Consider the following 22,943-nt stretch of genomic DNA (forward strand, 5'->3'; position numbering starts at 1 on the left):
TTTCTTCCGTTTGTGATCCGCCAGATTAGGCGCATGGCGTTGCTGGCCTTGGTCGCTAGTTTGTTGACAGTCTCGCCATTAACTCCGTTCGTTTCGATGAGCATACCTAGGACCTTGATCTTGCGTACCTTTGGGATTTCGATCCCTTCCTGTGTGTGGATTTTGATTTCTTCGTGTTGTGTCGGTCCGCCCTTGAGGGTGGAACGGTATAGCAGGAGTTCCAACTTTCCAGGGGATAATCGTAGGCCCGTCCCTGCGAGGAACTGTTCTACCTTGCGGACGGATTCTTGGAGTTTGATCTCTATTGGCCGTTGCTTCCGTTACTAGTCCAGATCGTGATGTCATCTGCGTAGATGGTATGGTGGACGCCATGCACTTCTTGTAGCTTCCGCGGGAGGTCGAGCATCACGAGGTTGAAGAGCAGGGGGGATATGACCGAGCCCTGCGGCGTTCCCTCGCTGCCCATGTTCAGTTCTTCTGTTTCCATGTCTCCGGCAATGAGCGTGGCTTTTCGGTCCGTGAGGAAGTCCCTGACATAGTTGTATGCTGGGACACACAGGTTCAGGTTTTTGTCAAAAAGAAGCAGAAATAAATTTGATTTGAAGAGCCGGCACTTTGCTCTTAGTGGCCTCAGGTGTCGGCTCGAAGTCCTTGGACTCGGGCGGCATCTTCGGCTTGCCAGACGGTCCAGAGCTGATCTTCCAGCTCCAAACTTTTCAGGGCTGCCTCCCAGCGGCAGCGACTCTGACGGAGAATAATAATCTTGGGCAAACAGAAAGCGCAAAATAGTTTACAGGCGCTATCTCTTTACCGAGATATCTTTATCTCTTCGCCGTGATGAAGTCCCCCGAACCAGATTCTTACGTGAAAGGTAGGCAGTCGCTGACAGCAGACTATGTGAAATATATGTTCTTGTAGTGTGCTGTCTGGATAACCAAATGGAGCATAACAGAATGAAGACTCAATGCAGCGATCACACGGGTTCGCAGCGACCGACTGCGCGTCTGCATGCATGTCCGCGCACAATGTTTCGCTTTTGCTGCAAACGCGTTTTTGCACCGTGCCATGAGCTTTAGACCGCCAGCATATGAATATTTGACAGTACGCAAGCAAGCATTGTTGCGTGGACGCTATCAGAGCTGTTCAAAAATAATTTTGTTATAACTAGGGACTTCGACGCTATACGACGACTCGATCGTGATGTGCCATCGTGACAATTCATTTTTTTTTTCTTTGCTTCCAAATTCTTGGACATTTCAATATCGTTATTTCTCAAGTTGCGTCGCACTGTGTGTTTAGCGGTCTTCTCAGCGAGGAAATTACCCGCTGCTTCTTTTTGTTAATCCAGTACATTCATTAATTGTTTGGTGATATAACACAAGCATGAGCATATGCCACGCCCCCCCCCCCCCCCCCCCCCTTTTTTATGTGCTTTCTACCGTTCCCTTTCCATTCTGGTGCATTTCGATGGAGCCGAAATGCGAAAACGCCCGTGTACTTAGATTTAGGTGCACGTTAAAGAACTCCAGGTGGTCCAAATTTTCCGGAGTCCCCCACTACGGTATGTGTCAAAATCAAATCATGGTTTTGGCACGTAATACCCCATAATTAATTTTTTTTCCATTCTGGTGAACTTAATTGCCAGTATCTAGCATCAACAAGTTCATGGACCCAAATCTTCTTGACGTTAACCGGGCAGTGCGCGCGGGCGAGCGCTTTCTGCTACTTACCGAACATCGCAGCCCGTAACACAGTAGCATAAATGTTCCTCGCGGAAGTGCTTGCTACAACCGAGTTGTAGCCGATGGCTGCCATAGAATAAAGACCATGGATGCTTGCCAGTTCTAAGTTTTGCAATCCAAGCTACACACAGCTTCTTGGCCTGCAGGTACGTGTGAAGGCTGACACCGTTGCGTATGCGTCCGGTACTGCGCTACCGAGCCGTCATGCACATGTCTACCATGTCGGACGCCTTCAAAGGCAGCCACTGCCAATTATAGTACTTTCAAGTGTTGTCAAGCAGACACTCGAAGCAGGAAAACATGCCCACTTAATCAAAACCGCAGCACAGGTGGGACATAATTATGAAGCGAGTGCATATATATAGTTATATCGGTAATCAGTTATTACAAAATAATTTTTCAGATTTGCAATACTGTTACAAGTGGACGAGTTCCATACTTAACACAGTGCAAAAAATGGACAAGCATTAAGATGTTTGCATTTAGAAGACATCCACGACTTTTTGCCTTTTCTAAGGTGTCACCTTCATTCACTCTGCCAGTGCTCTAGCTGTAAGTGCTGACTAATGCTATGTCAGTGTACTGCACAGGTGTGTAGAAAAAGTGCCAGTGCCACCAAGCACAAGTCTTTTGCTGAAAAGCTTGGCAATTGTATGCTTGCCAGAGGGAAGGATTCACTTGTGCACGTATTCCCTTGACTAGTGGACTGCGCGGTACATTGCGGCTCGACTGTAGCCGGTGCATGGGACAGCCAATGGCCAGCGTCACGACTTGCCGCCCCGTCTTTCCTTCACCACGGTACAGACACAGAAACGAGACAGCGGCACAGCCGAGGAAGCCACATTTTATTCCTCCTTGAAAGTTTTCTCTTTCGTTTACTCTAGGGCGCATCACATAAACCACAGACAGATGTCATCGTTGGCTGGATACCCACTGCTTGCTCTCCGTAAGTAGACGCAAGGGACATGGGCAGGAAGGGGTGGGGTGGGGGGTGGAGTTCGAAACACACAGTGTTGACAACGCCAGCTGCAGTGCACACTGCAACTCGTGCGGAGAAGAAAAAAAAAAACAAAACGATAAAAGCTCAGCACTCAATGGACGTTTTACTTCCTGGAGCCTTACATTTCTAGACAAGGTTGCCCCTTGAAACGAGACCACTGCTATAGCCTTTATATGACGGACCAGGCTACCGTGACCGCGTTTTTTACTTATACATGCCACATTTCTTTGGAAAGAGTCCTAAGACCTGGCAGTACTTCATAAACCCTGTATTCAGCAAGCTGTACGCTGGAACGTTCAGAGAACCTTTTATGTCCCTGTCCCGTACAGCAGTACACATTATCTATAGAAAATGGGGAAGAAAGAAAGTATATATATGTACAGCCAAAAAATAAACTCGCAGAACCCACTGGTTTGATGCAAGCATTTCTCTAATGCATTAAATAAAAATGCCTGATGTTCCAGCACACCACCAGATTCTTGGTTTTCGTCACATGCTGGCCTGATATCCCATTGAGGCTGAGCTGCCCAAATTTAGTTCTTCATTTCCTTTTGAAGAACAAGAAAAAAATAAAACAATGTGACCTCTCGAAATGGTGGAGGATAAGACTAGACAAAAAGGGGGCATGGGGGGGGCTTGGGTGGGGAGCCAAAGGGCAGGGAAAAGGTGCATTTGAAACAGGCGCATATTGTACATGAATGTGATGGTACGCATGTGAGGTGACAATGAGATCATGACCTGATCATAAACTTAAAATAGCAATGAATGTGAAAGAAGAGCAAAATTTAACTGCCAAAAGACAAGCTCGAAATAATAATAATGAAAAAGTAATATCTCTGGGACCCTCTCTCTCTTCGGTGTTGTGTCCAATACCAAGCTGAAGTACTGAAAAAAAAGGAGGGGGGGGGGGGGCTCAATAATCAAGCCACAACAGCTCAGCATAAAAAAAAATAAAAAAATTAAGGGCAAGAACACGAAATAAATGCCAACTGCAAGTGTGCGACAGGCTTTTTCTTGGCACAATTCTTTTTTTCCTCACCATGTGCGAAGGAACTCTAGGTTCTTGCCCCAGTGCACGCTTCCTGTCTTATCAGCGACGTTTTATCAGCTACAGCTGGCTGGGCATCCTTGTCAAGTGCTCTTTTTTTCTCAATGGCACTCATGAATGATGAGAACACAAAAAATAAGTTACCCCTTTTGTACAACCATCAGGCAGATGTATGAACAAGCTAAAATGTGCGCACGAAAAAGAACAAGAAAAAAGAAAAATGCATTTTCTCTTTAGAGCTCAGAAGAGAGGCAGAAAAGAAAAGGAGGTAAAAATGATGCAAGAAAAAAAAAAAAAAAAGAACAGGCAAGGTGTGTCCATTCCAAAAAAGACATGGACATTACATGAGCCACGCATAATAGTAGCGCTTGGAAAGCTGGGGGAGGGGTAGGTTAAGAAAGACACCAGAAAGCATTATGCTGCATTTTGCAGAAGAGCGAAATAAACAAGTGCTTCCCCGCAGCAACGAAAGAGCATGAATGACAAGCATGGTGACGTTCACTTCTGCAGCGGCAGACAAAACAACAGAGAAGGCGGGGACGAGAGAATCTGAACAATCTGAATGTGCGAGTGGCTGGCCAGGGTGTGGTCGTAATTGAGAAATCAGCCCCAGGAGCAAATGCAATAACAATTGTGATGAAGAAGACGTGCATAATGATGGCCAATTTTTTCTAAACCCGCAAAGCCCAGGGGGAAGGGCATGAAATTCACACTCACTGTGTAGGCTCTCGACATGCACACTCTCGCACACAATGCAGGCGTAAAAGAGGTGGGCAAGGCAGAGGGGAGAAGGAAAAAGGGAGGGGGGGGGGTGCAGCGATAGTCTGTGACAAACATCCTCCGCCTCCACGCGCAATGAAAGGAAAAAGAAACCGGCACGTGTGTTTGCTCACCTTGGCTCCCGCAACTACAGGAGGCCACTGCTACGAAGAAGAGACAGTTATGATTATTAACCACCCGAGACAGAAGAGGTAGCAGGCACCAGCAGCTGTTCTTTACTCGTTTTTCTTTTTAATCTCTCTTTTTCTACTACAAAGCCTTGCCAGCCATCAGCAGTGATAGTGCCAGATTGTAGTGCCTCATCATATGCTCTTCCCTTTCGGGCCATTAATAATGATAAATGTTACATTCGTGTATGTCAACAAAGTTTTTTTTTTTTTTTAACGACTTCCGGCCACCTTAGGGGGGAAAGTACAACAAACCATTCAAGCTGGGGAGAAGAGAAAGCGGTGGTGTGTCGGAGTGTGTATGTGTGTGTGTGTGTGGGTTGAGTGAGGCCAAAAGTGCTCAGTGGTCAGAAGGGACCATCTTGGGCGTGTAGACGGAGGCATTTGGGTCCAGGTTGGACTTCGGGATTTTCTTCTCCTCGGTGGCGGGACAGGGTGCCGTGATGAACTTGGGGCTGTACAGGAGGGACGACACCAGCTCTGAGTCGAGTGGCACGGACGAGGGTGACACCGGGTAGGTGCTGGTGGCGGGCATCACCGCCATCACCTCAGCTATCTTGGTCTTCAGGTCCTCGACCTCCTTCTCCTTGTGTGTCAGCATTGCTGCACACAGACACACAACATGGGAGGCTAAGCTGCTACTTCATGAACTCGGCAATTGCGTCATGTGCCGAGGATCACAGCTGAGTCACTAGCAAATCACAGCTGAGTCACTAGCAAACCACAGCACGATGGACCACTTAAGAGGACAGCTTTCAAAATTTATCATTAAAACAATACAAAACAAACAAACAAAAAAAAAACACTAAAACTGTCATGACAACAGATTCATCATCTGGCCTGACCATCATGAACTTAAAACTTTACTCAATGCCAGTGTCACTAGGCAAGTAGCGTGACAAACCAACTTAAGATGCCAGCTTTCAAGATTAACCTTTTGAGGTTGATATTATTTTGAGGTTAAGGCAAGAGATTCATAACCTTTCAGAGTGAACTTTTCTCAATGCCAAAAATGCTTTAAAAGGAACTATTATTTCTGAATACGAAGAAACACGTTTACATGACCAACACTGTCCACATAGCTTCATGAATACCATTACCATTTGTCTATGCCAAACCATTCCACAACTAATACCAAATGCCTACTCACAGTGTTACGTGCAAGGTTATAAACTGTTGTAACATGTCAAGTAATGAACTAAATGTCGTTATAAGTTATAAGCAAACGTTTTGTCACTGTTCTTGCCACTCATATCGTATTATGTCTCAGCTAGTTCTCATGACTATTGCCATAGTAACAGCTGGCTGGAACTAGTCAAGTTACTTCAGTGCAGCTTTATCTACCTTTATTCGTCATGTATCATACATGACAATATATGAAAATTCAAGTACAGTAGAACCCTGCTGATATGTTCCTTGTTCATACGTTTTTCTGGGTATAATGTCGCTAAAGCCCAGTACCGATTTATGGCTCATAGACCCCTATGTATTAGAATCCTCTTTGATATGCCGTTGATTAATGGGCACTTGCTTGCTAACAAACACAAGTATTTCAATATCGTAACAAATGAAGCATCCAGCCATCACCCATAGCCAGTACATTCAGGGATTCAGATGCATTACGGCAATTCCATTTTTGTAAATTGTTTTATGTCAATAAATTCAAATTCAAACTTAAAAAAAAAATTCAACCCCCTCAAATTAGAAATTACTGTTTTAGGTACAGTTTTATTCCTGCAGTTATTACTGAATGCAATGTGGTCCCCGACTCTGTCATGCCAGTCTCATGTGTTGAATTTTTGCAACGTGTAAACAATATTCTTTTTGCAGCTAACTAACCAAATCCTACCTTTGCAAAAATGTAGATGTTTATTTTATTTATCTCCTTGGAAGAATTTGTACAGTGCTTGGAATTAAAACTGATTTGCTTCTCTGCTGAGAAGTCTGTGTTGTCCATTTATCGTAACCATTGTACGTATTCCTATCTTCCACTCTTGAAATGGCCCTCGAGCTGACAGGATTATTCAAAAAAGAAAAAAAAAAAAAAAAAAGGGAGAGAAAGAGAGGTTCCCACAACGTTCCCGCATAATACGTTTGGTGCATAATTACAAGACAATATCAAATGTACCATCTATATAGCAAAAAACCTAAAAGAAAATAGTCAGCTGGCTGTGCTAAACACCCTATTTCTACACACTTCCAACCACCATGAACATGCACTTTTGACGCTCCACAGTTTAGCGGAAATTTACACCTTACAGTGCGCTGCTCGATATTAGTACTCCGCCTGTACGACTGTGTGACAATCTGGCCACAAAACCGATAAAAAATAGCTAGATTATGGTTTTAATACGTCACCAGCATGGTCACCGGCTCGTCCTAGAAACCGAAACTAGCGAAGCCTAGTCGATCTAATAGTCGCTGAATGCACCCAAACTGCAGGACAAGCCAAGCTATCTGTTTAAATACTGCATCGGTTACATTTGCTGTTTGTCATGCGAGTTCCGCGCGTCCAGCGTTTTTAATTCACATGTTAAATAGCAACAAGATTACGGGAGACTTCAAGCAGATTCAAGAGGAGTGAAATCCACCCGCGATGTCGGCACCAACGTGGGCAGTGATTACATGAAGGAAGTGCTGGACAACGACTATTGCAAGAAACCCGCTATCATTCGGCTATCGCATCTTGGGTGGACTTTGGTTATGTTGCCAGGGGATAAAGATTTTGTGTTTGACTTGACAATACAGTAAATCCTTGTTAATTCGGCCCCCGTTAATTTGGATAATTCAGCATCCCAGCTCCCTTAAAAAATGTACATAAACCAATGGCAGCAAACCTTTGTTAATTCGTCACAATATTGCGTGCGCACCGGTTAATTCTGGTTGGAGGCAAGCCAAGGACGGCGCGCTGGTCCATAATCACTATTCATAATCGCGTCGATAGCGAACCGCGGTTTCGTCCACAGTGGTTACGCAAATGGTACAGTTTCGTTTTGACTTGGTACGCGTGTTTGCGTGCCTTCAAAACTGCGTAGTCACCATCCATGATCGCTTCGATAGCGACCGCGGTTTCGTCCACAGCAGCTGTCGCAGACAGTAGTTTCGTTTTGAATTGGTGCGTGCATTGGCCGTGTGTATTCAGAACCACAAGGTTGCCGTCCATTATCGCGTCTATACCGGCCGCGGCTGCTAAAAACGTTTTGTTCTGACTCGGTGCAAAGCTATCGAGGATGAAGAGCACTGGCTACATCGCGATGGACGGACAATCTGTTGGCGACCAGCTCAGTGGCGAAAAAATAATGGGGATGTGCGGGCGGTAGTGAAAGGTGTGTCTCAGATGAAGGCGTGCCGCCGCAGCCATGCTGCGAGAGCCAGTCAGTTCACGAGATGACAAGAATTGCAACTTCCACACTGCTTTTGTGCAAAATAGAAACAAGATATGCGCACTCATTCAGCAAATAAAAGCATGTTGATGTAGTGAGCATTTGTTTATTGTTTTTGTGATACCCTCGATAATTCGACATTTGGATAACTCGGACATTTTTTTACTCCCTTGAGATCTGAATTAACGACGTTTTACTGTACTATCATCTATTTGTAGCGACAGCATGACAATTGTCGAAATACGGACTGACCAGGTCACAGGAAGCATATGTGCATGCAGCAACGTGTTGACAAACTTGGGCCCTAGAATTGCTGTTGACGGACATCGAAGCCAGCCCTCTGAGAAGAAAGCGTGCTTGGCATTGTGCCAGAAAAGCTGTCGCTAGTAGATGCCGATGCGTCTGGCACTAATCACACGAAATCTTGCGAAAGATTTTGTAACCCCAAAAGTGATTATCCAAGAATACATCTTTTTCGGCCACTTTCGGAAATGAGTCACTAATTCTCTGGCCGCATCCGATATTTTGGACCTTTAGGATGTCCCCGCCAAGTCCGTATTTTCAGTCCGTGACAGTAAATCCTTTGGAGGCTGAGCTGTGCATAGTGTCTGTTTTAATATTTAACAGCACGTTCGCATAATTTTATAAGCATGTTCACGCAATACGTTTTACGGGTACTACGCTGTTTGTCTCGCAGTCCTGTGGAAAACATATAAAGGAGTTCTACTGTAATAAATTTCACTAAATCTTAGCATTTTTTGGCTTCAACACTAGCACATCTAGGATTTCACGGTTAGGTCTGCAACCACACTCAGAAAACTTGCCAGACGAAACTGAGCAAAGAGCAACTAGTACACATGCGGCAAACTGCTCCTGGTTAATCTGCCTCATGGAGGCTGTTCAGCAAAGGGCAATCACGGCTGCCAAAGGCTAAGGAGGGGACATACCTTGGCAAATTTCCTGCTGTCGCTTCGCCTCGCCAAGTGCCGAGAAGAGATCCATCTTTAACCTCGTCTCTGCGCTGAGTGAGTTCTCCAGGTGTGCGTTTTTGTCTTGCATGGCTGACAGTGCAGACATGAGGATCTCCGTGTCCCCAATAGAGTCTTTGTACTGCCGCAGAGACTGCGCACACAAGAGAAACAAATCCATGCACTTTCACCGCCGAGGCTGCTTTGCTCATATTAGAAGAATGTGAATGCTAAAAAAGAAGAGAAAGCTTTAGCTCACGCCCAACTACAATTAACTTCAATATAACACAAGTTCTAACTTTACAAGTCTGCCATTTACATTATGAAGTCATTGGTGGCTTGGTGCTCCTTGTGTGCTTCTGGAAAGAGCAAATGCTGCACTGCGACTGCAAGAGGACTAACGTGACACGCAACTACCTGCTTCATATTTTCAATAAAATGTAAATTTGTTCCAGTGACTGCATTTTCGGTTTCGGTTTCATTGTACAGAAGGTACAGTCAATGCCCGATTTTCCGGACATGCCCGATAATTCGGACGCCTTCGCGGCACTCGCCACGTATCCCATGAGTCTATGTATAAAAACATCTGAAATTTTGGACGCAAAAAACCTTCGCCGTCCGATTTTCCGAACTTACTGCCACGATCGCAGGTCCAAAACGGCATTAATCATAGCCATTGATTTGATTATCAATTTTTATTCTCTCGCCTCCTCAAACTGGCGCTCTCACACGCAAATCCGCTGGCAGCCGTAGCCCCCACCACGGCAACGCTAGGCCTAGCTGTTGACGTTCACTACCACGCTTCTTGCTGTTTGATGCCATGTTTTTCATTGAAACAATTTGCCACTGTTAGCAATGGCGCCGATTCCGCCAGTGTAATCCTCGCCAACGACTTGGAAGCTCGGAAAGCGCGACCCGTTGCATAATGACGGTTCCCAATCAGCTTTGCCTCAATACAGCAGTGTTACGCAGAGAAGCATACCAAGAGTGGGAAGGGGCAATTGTCACGGGACACGGTACATATTCCTTAATTATACACGCGTTCACCCGCCGTCTTCTATCACAGTACGAGCTACGATATGCCTAATAAGTGTACTGGCAGGCCTTCAAAGCTATTTCCGACATGCCTGTGGCGATTTGAGCCCTTGGGGGCAGTAAAAGGCATGCATTCGTTTTTTCGGACGTTTTCGCGGCCCCTAGGAAGTCCGAAAAATCGAACGCTGACTGTATATGCATTATGACGTAAAAAGTGGTCGTGTGGGCGCAGAACATAGTGGCAGTTTTGGCACACACACCTGGGATATAAAACGAAAACTGGTTCGTAGAAAAAATGCTCTAGTAAATTACCTAGGGCACTTTGAGGTTTGCCATTATTCTAAGATTTCAAGGTCTAGGACTGTCATTTGACACAACAAATGAAAAGTTGATACTGTCATGTCAGTGCTCCTTTTAAAGTTGCTACAATAAAAAAAAAATTCCATCAGAACCCATTTATGACGATTGCCTAAGTTATGCGACAGCCCATGATTCGCGCAGCGCACATACTATATTCAACTTTCACAACAGCAGAATGAGTGGTCCGTGACAGCGCGTCCATTTAGTTTTTTTGCTTTTGCAGCCAAGTGCACTGTGCATCTCTGGAGATATTGTCACCTTAACCTCCCCACTTGCAAGCCACGCATGCACGTTGATCATGACGGCACGACGGTGGCAAAATTCCTTCACTACTGTTCTGCACCCCTTCACAACTGTTGGCATGGCGGTGAGGATGTGTACTCGCTTACCAAGCTGCAGGCCCTAGTTCAATTCCTCATAGGGGCTAGATTTTGTTTATCATTTTACGTGGTCATCATATCAAGGCCACACAGACAGACCGAAGTGGTGTAAATTACCCAAAAAATGCTCTTGCATTCGAAGAAAAATCAGCGTACAGTGAAACACACTTGTGAGGGGAATTAATTTGAACAGAAGCAGGTGATCGTACTTGCGCCTCCCGCTCCATGGCACGCATCTGGTCCTCTCGGACCTTGAGGTCCCTCCTGAGCTGCCGCACGTCGTTCTCGAGGTCTCGCCGCCGCGCTTTGCAGCTCTCTGTGCACTCACTCCTGCACAATCCGCACGCACACATAAAACCCTAATGCTCAATAAAGTAGGGGGAGCTGGTACAGTCAAACCTCGTAAATACGTACCCGTTTAATGTGTAATTGCGGTTTAAACGTAGTCGAGAAGATTCCCCCACCCAGCCCCCATTGAACCCTATGTATTGGCTGCTTAAGCCGTGGTAACTCATTGCCCACCAAACGGTTAGTGTGTACTATTTTTGTTTCTTCTCTACACGCACAGGCACAAAATCGGCAAAATCTCATGTGTGCAGACGTTCGATTCTCGAGTTGCGACGCCCGGACGACAGCCGCCAGCGATAGTGAACGTAAAACGTGGCCACCATAACGTATTTCCTGCTCATGCTGCCGTTGCCGATTGCCGCGCACAAAAGCATGGCCTTCGAGATTAGCTCCCGGTAACGCGAAGAAGCCGCCGGTAGAGTGCGAATTCGCTGTCGCCATCGCATCCAATTTAAGTAGTAACCGCACACAAGCACATTTTATTGCGAAGCGCATTTGTGCCATCACTGTGGACGTCACTTTGAAGTTCCGTATAAAGTACAAACACAGCAACATAGTCGCCGCGCCCGGCCGTACGCTGTATGTGCGAGCGAAAGCTTGCGAGGATCAGCCGCCTATCTCGTGCGTGCTCGACGGAGAAAGGCAGGGCGGAAGCGCACTGCTTCTGTCGCGCACGGAGGGGGAGGTGAGAAAGGGAGAGGTTTACTTCGGCGGCGGCCGCCGTATCTTGAAAGCGATTTGCAGTGTGGAAAAAGTGCGCGCCCGCACGGGCCTCATCTTCGAAGCGATCTGCAGACAAAGTGCAACTAGCACTGGTAGCTTCGTATGAATTGTATTTCGATGTCCAGTTCACGTTGAAGCGAGAGACGGCACGCTCGCTGCTGCTGCCACGCCTCCTCACTCAGCGTTCTGACAGCGAATTTCTGGAGTCATCGAGTGAGATGTGTTCATGTTTAAAAGTGCACGCGTTACATCGTGCTTGTTCTTTTGTTAGTAAGAGGGGCCTCATGGACAAACTGGCTTGCGGCCTTACTGAGTTCTAAGATGCCGTCGACGCGGCAAGGCCGCCACGGCGGCAAGTGAAGATTACCTATTTTTTGCTGCCTACCCGCAAATAAAACCTGTCTGAGTGCGTGTGTATGAAAGCATGGTGAAGTAGTTCTTTTCCGGCCGGTAAGTAGGCGCTAAACTGGCATTGACGGTTAATTCATACATCGTTTAGTGCGTACCTAAACGTTGTTCCCGGCCAACTATGTATTGACGAGGTTTGACTGTAAAGCATTTTGACGAGGAATAGAGCAGTAAGCAGACAACACAAGATCTATGTACGCTGATACAGCGTTTCCTTGTTTTTTAAGATTAGTTACACTGATTTAGGTAGCTTTCATGACAACATTTAGCCATACGTCATTGCAGACAAACACACTTGAAGGCCAACTGCAATGAATTTTCACTCGGGCTAAATGCGTTATAAGTGAAAAACATATAGTTTTGAAGCAATCTTGGCAAACCTGATGGGCAAGTAATTACCTAATTTTCCTATTAAGAGCCCTTAAACAAAGCACTTATGCATATGAAGTGGGGACCTGGTTGTTAATAGATACGACTCAAACCTTAAAACCCTACCTCCAAGCAGAAGGAGGGGGAGGTCTTAATGAAAAGAAAGGAGGTGAGGTAGGCCTAGAGAGCCAGTCTCTAGCCTCATACTCTTCTCCAGATTAAGGGGAAATGGGAGATACAGGGAAAGAGAAAGGTAGATGGCAGGAGACTATGCTACAGTGAATAAAATGAGCTTCTATATACACGTCCAATGCATAGATGTGCACTATACTAGTAATGCACTGCCTATAAAGGCACCACTGATAGCCACCAAGCGGGCGCTATTGAAAGTACGCTCAAGATGCAGTAGCAGACAACACTTTGCAACAAGGATGGCTGAAGTTTGCGACTGCGATTTTCTCTTTGTTTGGGTGCCAGACCGCTACTTCAGTGGTGACAGCTGCAGGAAAGGTGCAGACTTTTATGAGAGCAGACATGTAGCCGGTGTTATCGGAGCTCGGGACAAACTAGTCCGTACACGTGCCGAGTGCGTCCCGCAGACAAGCCCAATGATGCCCAGTTATACAAAATGGCGCTCGTGTTAAGCAGCAGCTTCATTTTGTAGAATAATGCAATGTCTCAATTGCTTTCATTATAGCATTAGCGCATATATATACATACACTGTTTATAGTGCAACTGATGGTGGCCTATTCCAGACCGCCGTCACTTCCTTCCTTGAAGACGCAGGACGTGCGTCGAGTGAGATCCTGAACACCGCTTTGCAATGCGAACGCGATTTAAATCATGGTTCATCGACGCGCACTATGCAAACAGATGGGAGTATAATGCGTCCACACAAAACGTTCTCGCGCAAACACATTTCGCAGTCTCCACACCACACATAATCTAGAGATGAGCGTCTAAAGCCATCTCACATAGAAAGTTCAGCAGGGATATTATGGCTCGTTGAGCCTGCCACGAGTGCTGCCTTATCTCAAAGGCGCTGTGCTATCTCAAAGGTGTTATCTCAAAGGTGCATTATAAGGTGCTGTGCTACTTCTCAATGCTTTCTGGGTTCTGGTCATTTTTGGCAAGCAGCAATGGTGGTGCTTTCCTTTTAGTTTCGGTATCGAAAATATATATTTCTGCTAGCTTTTCATCACACATTTCCTTGTATTCCAAATGCAAAATTTTGGAATAGAAATTTTCATTACAGTTGACCTTATATCCTTTGATGGGTCAAAGACATAAATATACTGCGCCGCAAACAAGTCACAAATGGTCGACGCAATATATTTATGGCACCGTGCACATGTATAAAAAACACGCCAATTTTCCAACTCTTTGTTGCTAAGCAAGTGCTGCCACCCTGTATGGATACAAGGAATCTTCTCCATAGCTTTTGGTTTTCATTCTATGGCGTTTTTACGCTAGCGTTACGATCGCTCGTGCATCCACGCGAGCGCTTGCGCGCGGTGGTTAGTTTTGTTTTTGTCTCGCAGGCTGTTTCCGTTTGTTGTGCTAGTAAAAACAGATGCCTATCTGGTTTCTAATATATCAAAGGGTCACCACTAGATGCTCGCTCGTTTATTGCTCACAGGCATGTGCTGGTATATAAAAGCAATGCCGCTGTGTACGAACAATGCTGCCATGCCTACATTTCTTTACTCGAAACTCGCGAAAACTTAGTGCCCCTCGATGGTAATGGGACGAAGGATTACTGGAAGTTTGTGACTCGTTTGGTTTTTCTGACGGGCACACAACCATAAGAGTTTTCTTGCGTGCGCTAACATACATGCACGTTGGTTGCTCGGCTGCAAGTCAGTTGAGCAGCGATTCCTCCAATGTGGACTACTGCCAAGTGCCAAATTGGAATATACATATCTATTTCAGTGTATCGACTTTATTATTCTTATTATAAGTATTTATGCAAGCCCATCTGTATTCATGAATAAACAATGCATGTTTATGTCCGGAAAAGATTTTTTTCGACTTTAGGTCACTAAAAAATTGCGGTAAATTTTTTCCCCAAATAGGTCAGTCTGAAGATTTTAAATCTGCAATAAAAAAATTCAACCCTACGGGGTTGCATTCGGTGAAAAAGAATTGACCCTCACAGGGTTAAGGAACACATGTGGGCCTTACACGAGGCAGGCTGATAGATACTCAGTGAAGCCAAGAACTGCGCCAAGACTGCTATGCAAAGGCACCTATTGGCTTCCGACTACGAACACATTTACAGCCTCCGTCTGATTATTTAGGTATGGACAATGCCGCAAAAATGTCAGAATAATCGGGACGTCCGAAAATACTAATTGCGATGGTAAAATTGATTTCATTGTTTTTTGGAGTGCCAGTACAGTGGAAAAATTTGTTTACGGACTTTTGCTCAGTGTTTTGCCCTATTTACATAAAATTTACTTGAAGTTTCGCTTTGGCCAAGGTTGCAGGTGCATTTCTCCATCACCCACTGTGCAGCCCGATGTGCGTCATGGGTCGTTGTGAAGTGCAGATACTGTGCATGCGGCCTAGACTCTGTGACACTGTCAGTTTAGGCTGTGCTGCGCAATAATCAGTTGACAGATTTATTGCCTTTATGCCCACACGCAAGCTTACACCGTTCCATGCAGCATGTGCACACACGAACTTGGTAGGAATTCACGGTAGTTGCCGGACGATTGCCTGCAGACTCCAACTTCACTTTGCGCACGTGGCCGTCAGTTCAGCCCATGCACATGAACTCACGCCCTGCACTATCACCGATGTGGTCTACTGGTATAAACATTTTAAGGGCGAACTTCCCACAACGGCATGCAGCCTGGCACACTTGTCGGCTGGTTCTAACCCCACACTGCTTCATCGGAGTCGGCAACCAAAGTTGCAGTTTGGTGCCGTGTGCGGGATACGGTGATGATAATAATGTCATCATTGGCAGGGCAACTAGTGCCATCAAGTAGCGGCTTGTGGAAATGAACCAGCACATTTTTATGCATGTTGCACTTAGTAAAACTTTCTGTCAAAGTTTTTGCACTCCAAATTAGGGGTGCGGACTTTACTCGAGGGCAGGCCTTACTAGAGTAAATACGGGTATTACGCCAAGTTAGATCAGTAGATTTATTCTTCTAGAAGTCTATCATCGCTTTCTGTGTACCAATACTATTTGACTTTGTTACGTAGGAAATTGCCACTGAAGAGCTCGCTGCTGTTCCTTAATTTGAATCACCCTCACCGAGACGGACGAGTTGAACTAATCTCCACCTGACCTCCCTCTCAGCCTCTCTCTGTGACTCAACCAGTGCTGACGTCACGTGAGAGGTACCATAATTGAAAATAGGTAGCACCACTGTGATTTTCTATTTTTGTCATTTTTCTTGATTACGAAATCACTGCTCTCGCTACGAATAACGAATTCGTAACTGCCCGAAGGCACTCAATATTTTCCTCTTTGGTGCCCCGTTAAACACTTGAGATAAGGTTCCACATAGCTATCCATACAGACACATCGGGTGTAATGAAAAATGTGACAAAAAAAAAGGAACAGTATGCCAACCTCGCTGTGGCCATGGCGACCGCTGCCCGTGCGGCTGCGGCTTCCTCAGCCTTCTTGGCCTTGCGCTCCTGGCTGAGTTGCGTCTCCAAGACGCCACGGAGCTTCCTCTCCTCCTGCAGCCGCTTCTCCAGCAGGCTGACGTTGGACTTGTCCTGCTGTCGCGCTGTCACTAGGTTGTGCAGCCTGCGCATGTTGGCCAGTTGTGCCTGATCACCACATGGCACCACAAACATTTATTCCTCAACAATGTACTAATTGTAACCTGCAGTGGCAATTTCTTTGCCTCATCCCAACTAGCACTTTAAGTGGAGAGCCACTGTTAAGCCAACTCCGTCCAACACAGGGTCAATGCAGGGCCTGCACTGTCCAATAGCAGGCCAATGTTGAGCTATTACTGTTTAACAAAGAGCCAGTGCGGTCCTATACAGTGCTGGCTCTACTTTGTGTGTTGCTAGGGTATGCCAGCTAAACTAATATGCCAACCATTCCCATAGACACCAGCATCAGTAGCTTCCTTCATTAGGCTGTATGGGAAAATACATCACAAACGCATCCCACTGTTATCAACATCAGTTATAACGAGCAGGAAAAGTTGGAGAAGTTTTGCAATAGCCCTGGTTCACCCTTCAGAGTAATTTATACATACTAGCATTTCGCGCTTTCTACAGTACCTCGATGCATGCTATGCGGTCACTCAATATGAAGCTTGCGCTGGCACAGGAACGTTTGTTTGAACAGTTGAGCAGAACACATTTAAGAGCAACTGGCAAATATAATAAAAGGTGAATCACAGTTGCCCGTAACTTGCAAAATACTGTGAGTCCAGCATGGTCTGGAACCAACAGCTTTATGACAAGAGAAGAGAGATTGTAGAGGGAAAGCAAGACAGGTGGCCATGTTGGCGAGAGGCACAAGACTACAAGATTTTATCAATCCTTGCTAGAAGCACAAACAAACTTTTTCGTCTACATGTGATGCTCTTTTTGTATTGTGTCATGAATTGTAGTACGCCTAAGTGCAACCTTTTGAGGAAAAAAACAAAACAGCAACAATGAAAGGCATGCAAAAAGTGGAGGAAGAGTAGCCTACTTGTTCTGCAGGCTCTCGTTATCCTGCTGTAGCTGGAGTAGCTCGTTCTTGACGGACCGCTCCCCTGCACTTAGACTGTGCAGCTGTGACCGCAGCTCCTGCTCCGTCTGTCGACTCGCCTGCAGGTCTGTCTTGAGCCGCTTGATGTCGGCCTCCAGCCTGCCACAGCAATACAGAAGCATCAGCACAACAGCCTCCACCCAGCAACAGTCGGCTGAGAAGCAAACTGCAGGAACGACTATCGCGAACAGAGGAGAGCAACCCAGGATTATGACAAGTGCAAACTTTGGCAACTCTTATGGTGACAGCTGTTCAAGCACGCTTCATCCAGCTTTCACATAATCTGTTGCAGGTGGCACCATCATGCTTCCTATAAGAAGTCACCAGAAAAGGAAACTATTTGTTCCAACCTAAGATTTGACCCCTGAGTCCACCAAATGCGAGCAATAATGGCATCATTGTTCCATCACTTCTATCAGTGTGTGCTGCCACTGCTGACGTGCCATTCTAATATCGTAATCCCTATGAAACGAGAAGTGACATGAAATTCAATATGTTCTTTTTTTTACCCTGTTGTATGACAGTCCTAACTCCTTAAGTTCTAGAAAAATATTGGCGAGTGTCAGAGAGCCCTAAATATTTTGCTATAATGCTTGTTTTTATGAGCCAGTTTTGCTTTTGATACCATGGAGGTGGATGCGTCATGACGTCATGATACATAGATTCATTCTGTTTCTTCAAATGCATTGGCGTTCCAGTTAGGTTCTTAACAAAACGTCGCTTTTTGCATTGAAGCACAAAATTAACTGGAGCGCCAATGCATTTCTCCACTAAGTTCAGGAACTATTATCTCGAAACTGGTGTCATCCCGAGAATTCATTCCAAGTGGATCTGCCACGGCTACAATTTGTAAATTGCAACATGGATCATCAGGTTATCAGTTAAAAACTTAATTTCTGAATTTTTGTTGATTAGTCGATTATGCATTTCAATTTCTTGTGGAAGTAATATCCGCCTCTTCGAGTAGACCAGCTCATTAACTAGAATTGGGCTATCTGCCACAGGCAACCTTAAATAAATTTTGAAAGTGTTTGCTGAAACACCTGTATATGTATGTATATATATATATATATATATATATATATATATATATATTGCTGGCCGTACAGAATACACAATTCTCTATGTTGTTTCTATCTAATCTAAGAATGCGCGATATATTTTGTGCTGAATTTTGCAATGATTTTGTGCTACTGGCGCAATTTATCACATAAAGTTGTGGGGTCTCACACATGCTCTTGGGACAAAGGAACGACAACACAGTGGTGCAAACAAGCAAAGGGGCATTTATTGCGCCTTTCATACACCAATGCACACTGGCCGAATTACAACCAATAGAACTTCCACATGGGCGCGCGACAAATCAAGGAAGTCCGACTCACCGCGACCCGACAGCGAGCGAATATGTTCGCCCCATGCTGTGACACCATCGCCTAGTCGTTCACGTGTGCGGTCACGCGAACGGTGGCGCGTTCGAACGATCCGTGTTCGTCCATACCGGTGTCCTGCTTTTAGCCTCGCGAGACGGTCCCGCGAAGCGGGCCGGCGCACGCGCGAAGCGTTAGTACGTGTTGGTCGCCGATCCCAAGCCAAAGAGAAAGCGCCTTTGACCTTTTTCTCCCAAGTCACCCCGCCGTTCGGTGGCCTTAGCATCACGACACTCGCGCCATCTCTCGCAATGCGCCGCAACCACCACGACCGCCGCCGGCACTTAGCCACGCGGTGAAGCCGGATTACAGGAGACGCGTGAGAGTTGCGCAGCCCCACAAAGTACACTCAGCCACCAGAAAATGATTAAGATTAGTGGGAACGCCAACCTCTCGATCCCACAAGGCACGGGTTTACAAACAGTGAGGGCACACTTGGAGCGCAACGAAAGGGGATCAGGATGATTGCGCAAAAAAGCCCACCTGCAATAAGAATGCTCTTTCAGAGAGTATAGATCCAATGGGCCAATCCACAACAGCAATGCCAGTCCACGTGGCCTCACTAAGCAAATATGCTAGTTACCCACCACACATCCATGTCATGCCTCAGCATAGCATATCCACATCTGTTACAACATTTCAGTGTAGAGTAATGGGCGATACGTTATGAGCATTACCACGATGCCTGCATGCATTGCGATATGCTAAACGGCACTATTCTATACGAGTACTGCAATCAAAGCTGCCCTCTCCCTTTTTCACATTGCGCATTAAATTTGTGGTTGCATTATATTTTGCAAATGCTGTACTTGGATAACAGTGAGTACCACTTGCTTGTGGTGCAAAACATAAGGAAAAGAAAAGACACTGCATTCTTGTGGTTGTTTAACACTTTCTGGACCGCGCCTACAGACTGCCAATCACATACGATCAATGGTACTCTATGCGCTGCCGTGCTCAATAATGCTAGGGGTTGATAAATTGGATCAAATGACTGGCTTTTACAACGTTCTAATGAGAAGCGTGCAGTAGTGGAAGACGCTCTTCTGCCACTGTGTCGATATTGCATGCGTGAACAGTTTAATTCGACTCCAGGCGCACCATACATCGCACCCAAAGATTCCTGAGCTAACACGAAACGCCGGGTTTCACCACCAAGATTTTAGAGAAGAACTCGTTCAACAGTGTCTCAACCTTGATGGTGCAAAGAAAGCTCGTGCTCCTCCACACCCTCATCAAAACACATGCTCCACAAGCCAGAAAAATAGAAGAACTGAAAAACTTAAATGGTGCTACGAGGGGAAGAAAATCGAGCTCAAAACGAATGTTTCTTGCGGTACATGCAAAGTCCACCTGCATTTCAACACTATCCATAACTGTTTTCTCGAGTGGAACAAGAATAATGGGAACTGAGCACTGACCACTGGTGTCAGAGAACACTAAAAAATGAAAGTTGTAGATAGGCCTGCCAATTTTTCATATGTAAGAAACAAGGCGATGCAGCATATTTTGTATAGCTTAGATTTTTTTTATTACAGTATTTTACATTTATATTCATGCCTTTGCAAACATTTTAAGTTGTTTTCTCATCAAATTTTCACCAAGAGATTTTTTCTTGATATCATGTACAACGTCAAGTGTAATATACATTTTTCTTTGTGAATGACCGTCTAATTAACTGCATTTTGATGTATGTTACGGCAATTACTTCATTTAATAGTAAAAAAAAAATTCTAACACCCTTCAGAATAGCTTGTTTTTTCCTTGGTCCCGAAAGAGTTAAGCAACGGTTATAGCAAATAGAACAGCATCACTTCGGTTTGGTTGGGTGCGAGCATAGTTTTTGCCACACTCTTTTGTTGTTACTTTTGCAGTGACACCCATAACCCTTATAATAAAATAATTCTCAGGTTGACCAGACAGATAGTGTGAGTTACACAATTTTACAAATTAACACAAATCAAATAAACAGGCTTTTACAGTATGGCTCAATACTCTTTTTTACTGTAGACAGCATAACTGCAATGTTACAAGATGTTAAGTTAACCAAGCTGCCTAATAAACTTATGTGCATAACATTATTCAATATTCAATTAAATATTCGAAGTGAAGTGTTCAGATTCGATTTGTATTTAAAAATTTTCATATTAGCATAGCACACTCCTAGATTCAACGTTTCTCTTTCATAGATATGTTTCAACTCTAATACTTGCACATGGCAAGACAAATGTGTAAACAAACCCGCACCAAAGGATGAAAAGTAAAAAAAAGAAAAAGAAAAAAAAAAGAGGGGAGGGGGAGATGCCTTCAGCGCAACGCTGGACCTGGCTTTCGCTCTCAATGCTTTACCTTTGGCCGAAACTGCAAATTTTAATTTTACATTTTATTTAACCTTAACAATTACATTACCCTACACTTTTCTTGCGGCTTCATTGTTTGTTCTTTCATATTGCTGTGAACAACAAAATTGGAGCCCCTCAGATCCTCTAATTCGTCTTGCTCATTGCAAACACATGCGACACAGTGTTTACCCAATGAGCTACAGCAAAAGTTTCTCTAGTGCATCAGGTCACACAGATCAGGTCAAAAAGCAGTGAAAATGTTACAAGCTTGCCATAATCAACAACTTAATATCATTCTAAATGCAAAACAAAACAAATGAACAAGCAAAAGATAAAACGAAATAGCCATAGCAGGAAATAGAAAGCTGCGCTAGAAAATGTGACTGTAAATGCTAAGTTCTACTGTTGTTCGTGGACATGAAAACTCCAGGACCCGTGCTTGAGTGATTAGGTAAAGTAGCAACAGGACTCAATGTGTGCGCAAAGATAAAACCTCGGCTCTAACAAATGCAATGTGTGACCAGAAATCACAAAAACCCCACGGACACACTTTCAGAAGAGTGAAGTTTTAAATATGATGTTGACAACACCTGTTAGCTAAAGCATACCACTGGGTGCAATTGGCCAGCAAAATGAGAGATCTTACTGTCAACAGACAACAACTTTACTTTCTTGCAATCAGTGCTCTCATGTTTATGGTTCACCAACTTGGCACACTCCTCTAGAAGAAAGGCAGAGAAACAAAAAAAACTGCACTGCCAATGAGTGGATTGAGGTTCACATATGAATGGATGCAATGTCTTTTACCTCTTGCTTTTCTTACTGCTGCATGCCCTGTGTCACATGTTAAAGACATAACGAAACATCTTTTTCATGCGTCTTCTCACTAATATTGTCAGGTCCACACAATAACATCTACTGTATTTTTTTATGTTTTATATCAGTGCTGTACCTGCCTATGCTGTGTAGGCACACTGCTTTCCATATTTCATCTTCTCTCTAGTGCCAGTGTTCTGTCAGATCAACTGAGAGTTTTTGCAGCTAAACATCAAATCCACAACTGAGTGAACCCACAACAGCAAATGCTTCAAAAAATAAGAATAAGAGAGCGACCCCACCCACCTCTGATAGTGCTCATCCCTAGGATGGTGGCCCGCAACAGCAAGCGGCGTCGCCGTGAGCGACGAACTGCTCAGATTGTTGTTTGTCGTCGTGCAGTTGTTCTTGGCTGCTCGCCGGCTTGTGCTGCTGCCGGAGGCAGTCGACACTGCCTCCTTCGCGCAGTTGGCCTGCTGCTGCTGGTTCCACTTGGATGACCGCGCCGTGACGTTGGAAGACAACACGCCGCTGCCACCATTGCTGCAAACGCCATTCACTTTGAAAGCAGTCTTGTCACGCACTTCATCGGTGCTGGCATCAAAGTCGTTCACACTGGATGTGCGGCGTGGCGGCGGTGCTGTGCTGCCTTCTGTGTCGGCCGCCTGCTGGCACTCAAACTCATGCTTGTCCGTCGGCGCAGTTGAGTGGCCCTTGACGTCTGCCTCCGCGTACCGTGCCTTGCGGCTCCCCAGGAACCCGTTGCTGGCCGGGGGGCTTTCCTCACCCAGCTTGCACAGCGCTGCATCATGAAACACCGAATTAGCATCGGTCCATCCAGTGAAAAGATGCCTCTCTTTATGCAACAGCAAGCGCAAGTACAACGCAGCACACTTGTAATATGATCG

At 45.2% G+C, this 22,943-nt stretch overlaps 1 protein-coding gene across 1 annotated transcript in view; it reads right to left on the reverse strand.

Moving 5' to 3' along the window:
• Nucleotides 1–2,570: 2,570 nt before the first annotated feature.
• The window catches only part of LOC119460863 (macoilin-like), a 36,227-nt gene continuing 15,854 nt past the window's right edge, over nt 2,571–22,943 (reverse strand). Inside the window, exons 7-12 of the mRNA XM_037721971.2 lie at nt 22,342–22,837; nt 17,391–17,549; nt 16,302–16,484; nt 11,073–11,193; nt 9,068–9,242; nt 2,571–5,340 (exon numbers count right to left, since the gene is read on the reverse strand). Coding sequence (XP_037577899.1) covers nt 5,078–5,340; nt 9,068–9,242; nt 11,073–11,193; nt 16,302–16,484; nt 17,391–17,549; nt 22,342–22,837 — 1,397 coding nt within the window. The 3' untranslated portion in view covers nt 2,571–5,077. The remainder of the gene's footprint in view (nt 5,341–9,067; nt 9,243–11,072; nt 11,194–16,301; nt 16,485–17,390; nt 17,550–22,341; nt 22,838–22,943) is intronic.

Source organism: Dermacentor silvarum, chromosome 8, assembly GCF_013339745.2.
Source record: "Dermacentor silvarum isolate Dsil-2018 chromosome 8, BIME_Dsil_1.4, whole genome shotgun sequence".
Taxonomy (NCBI): Eukaryota; Metazoa; Arthropoda; class Arachnida; order Ixodida; family Ixodidae; genus Dermacentor; species Dermacentor silvarum.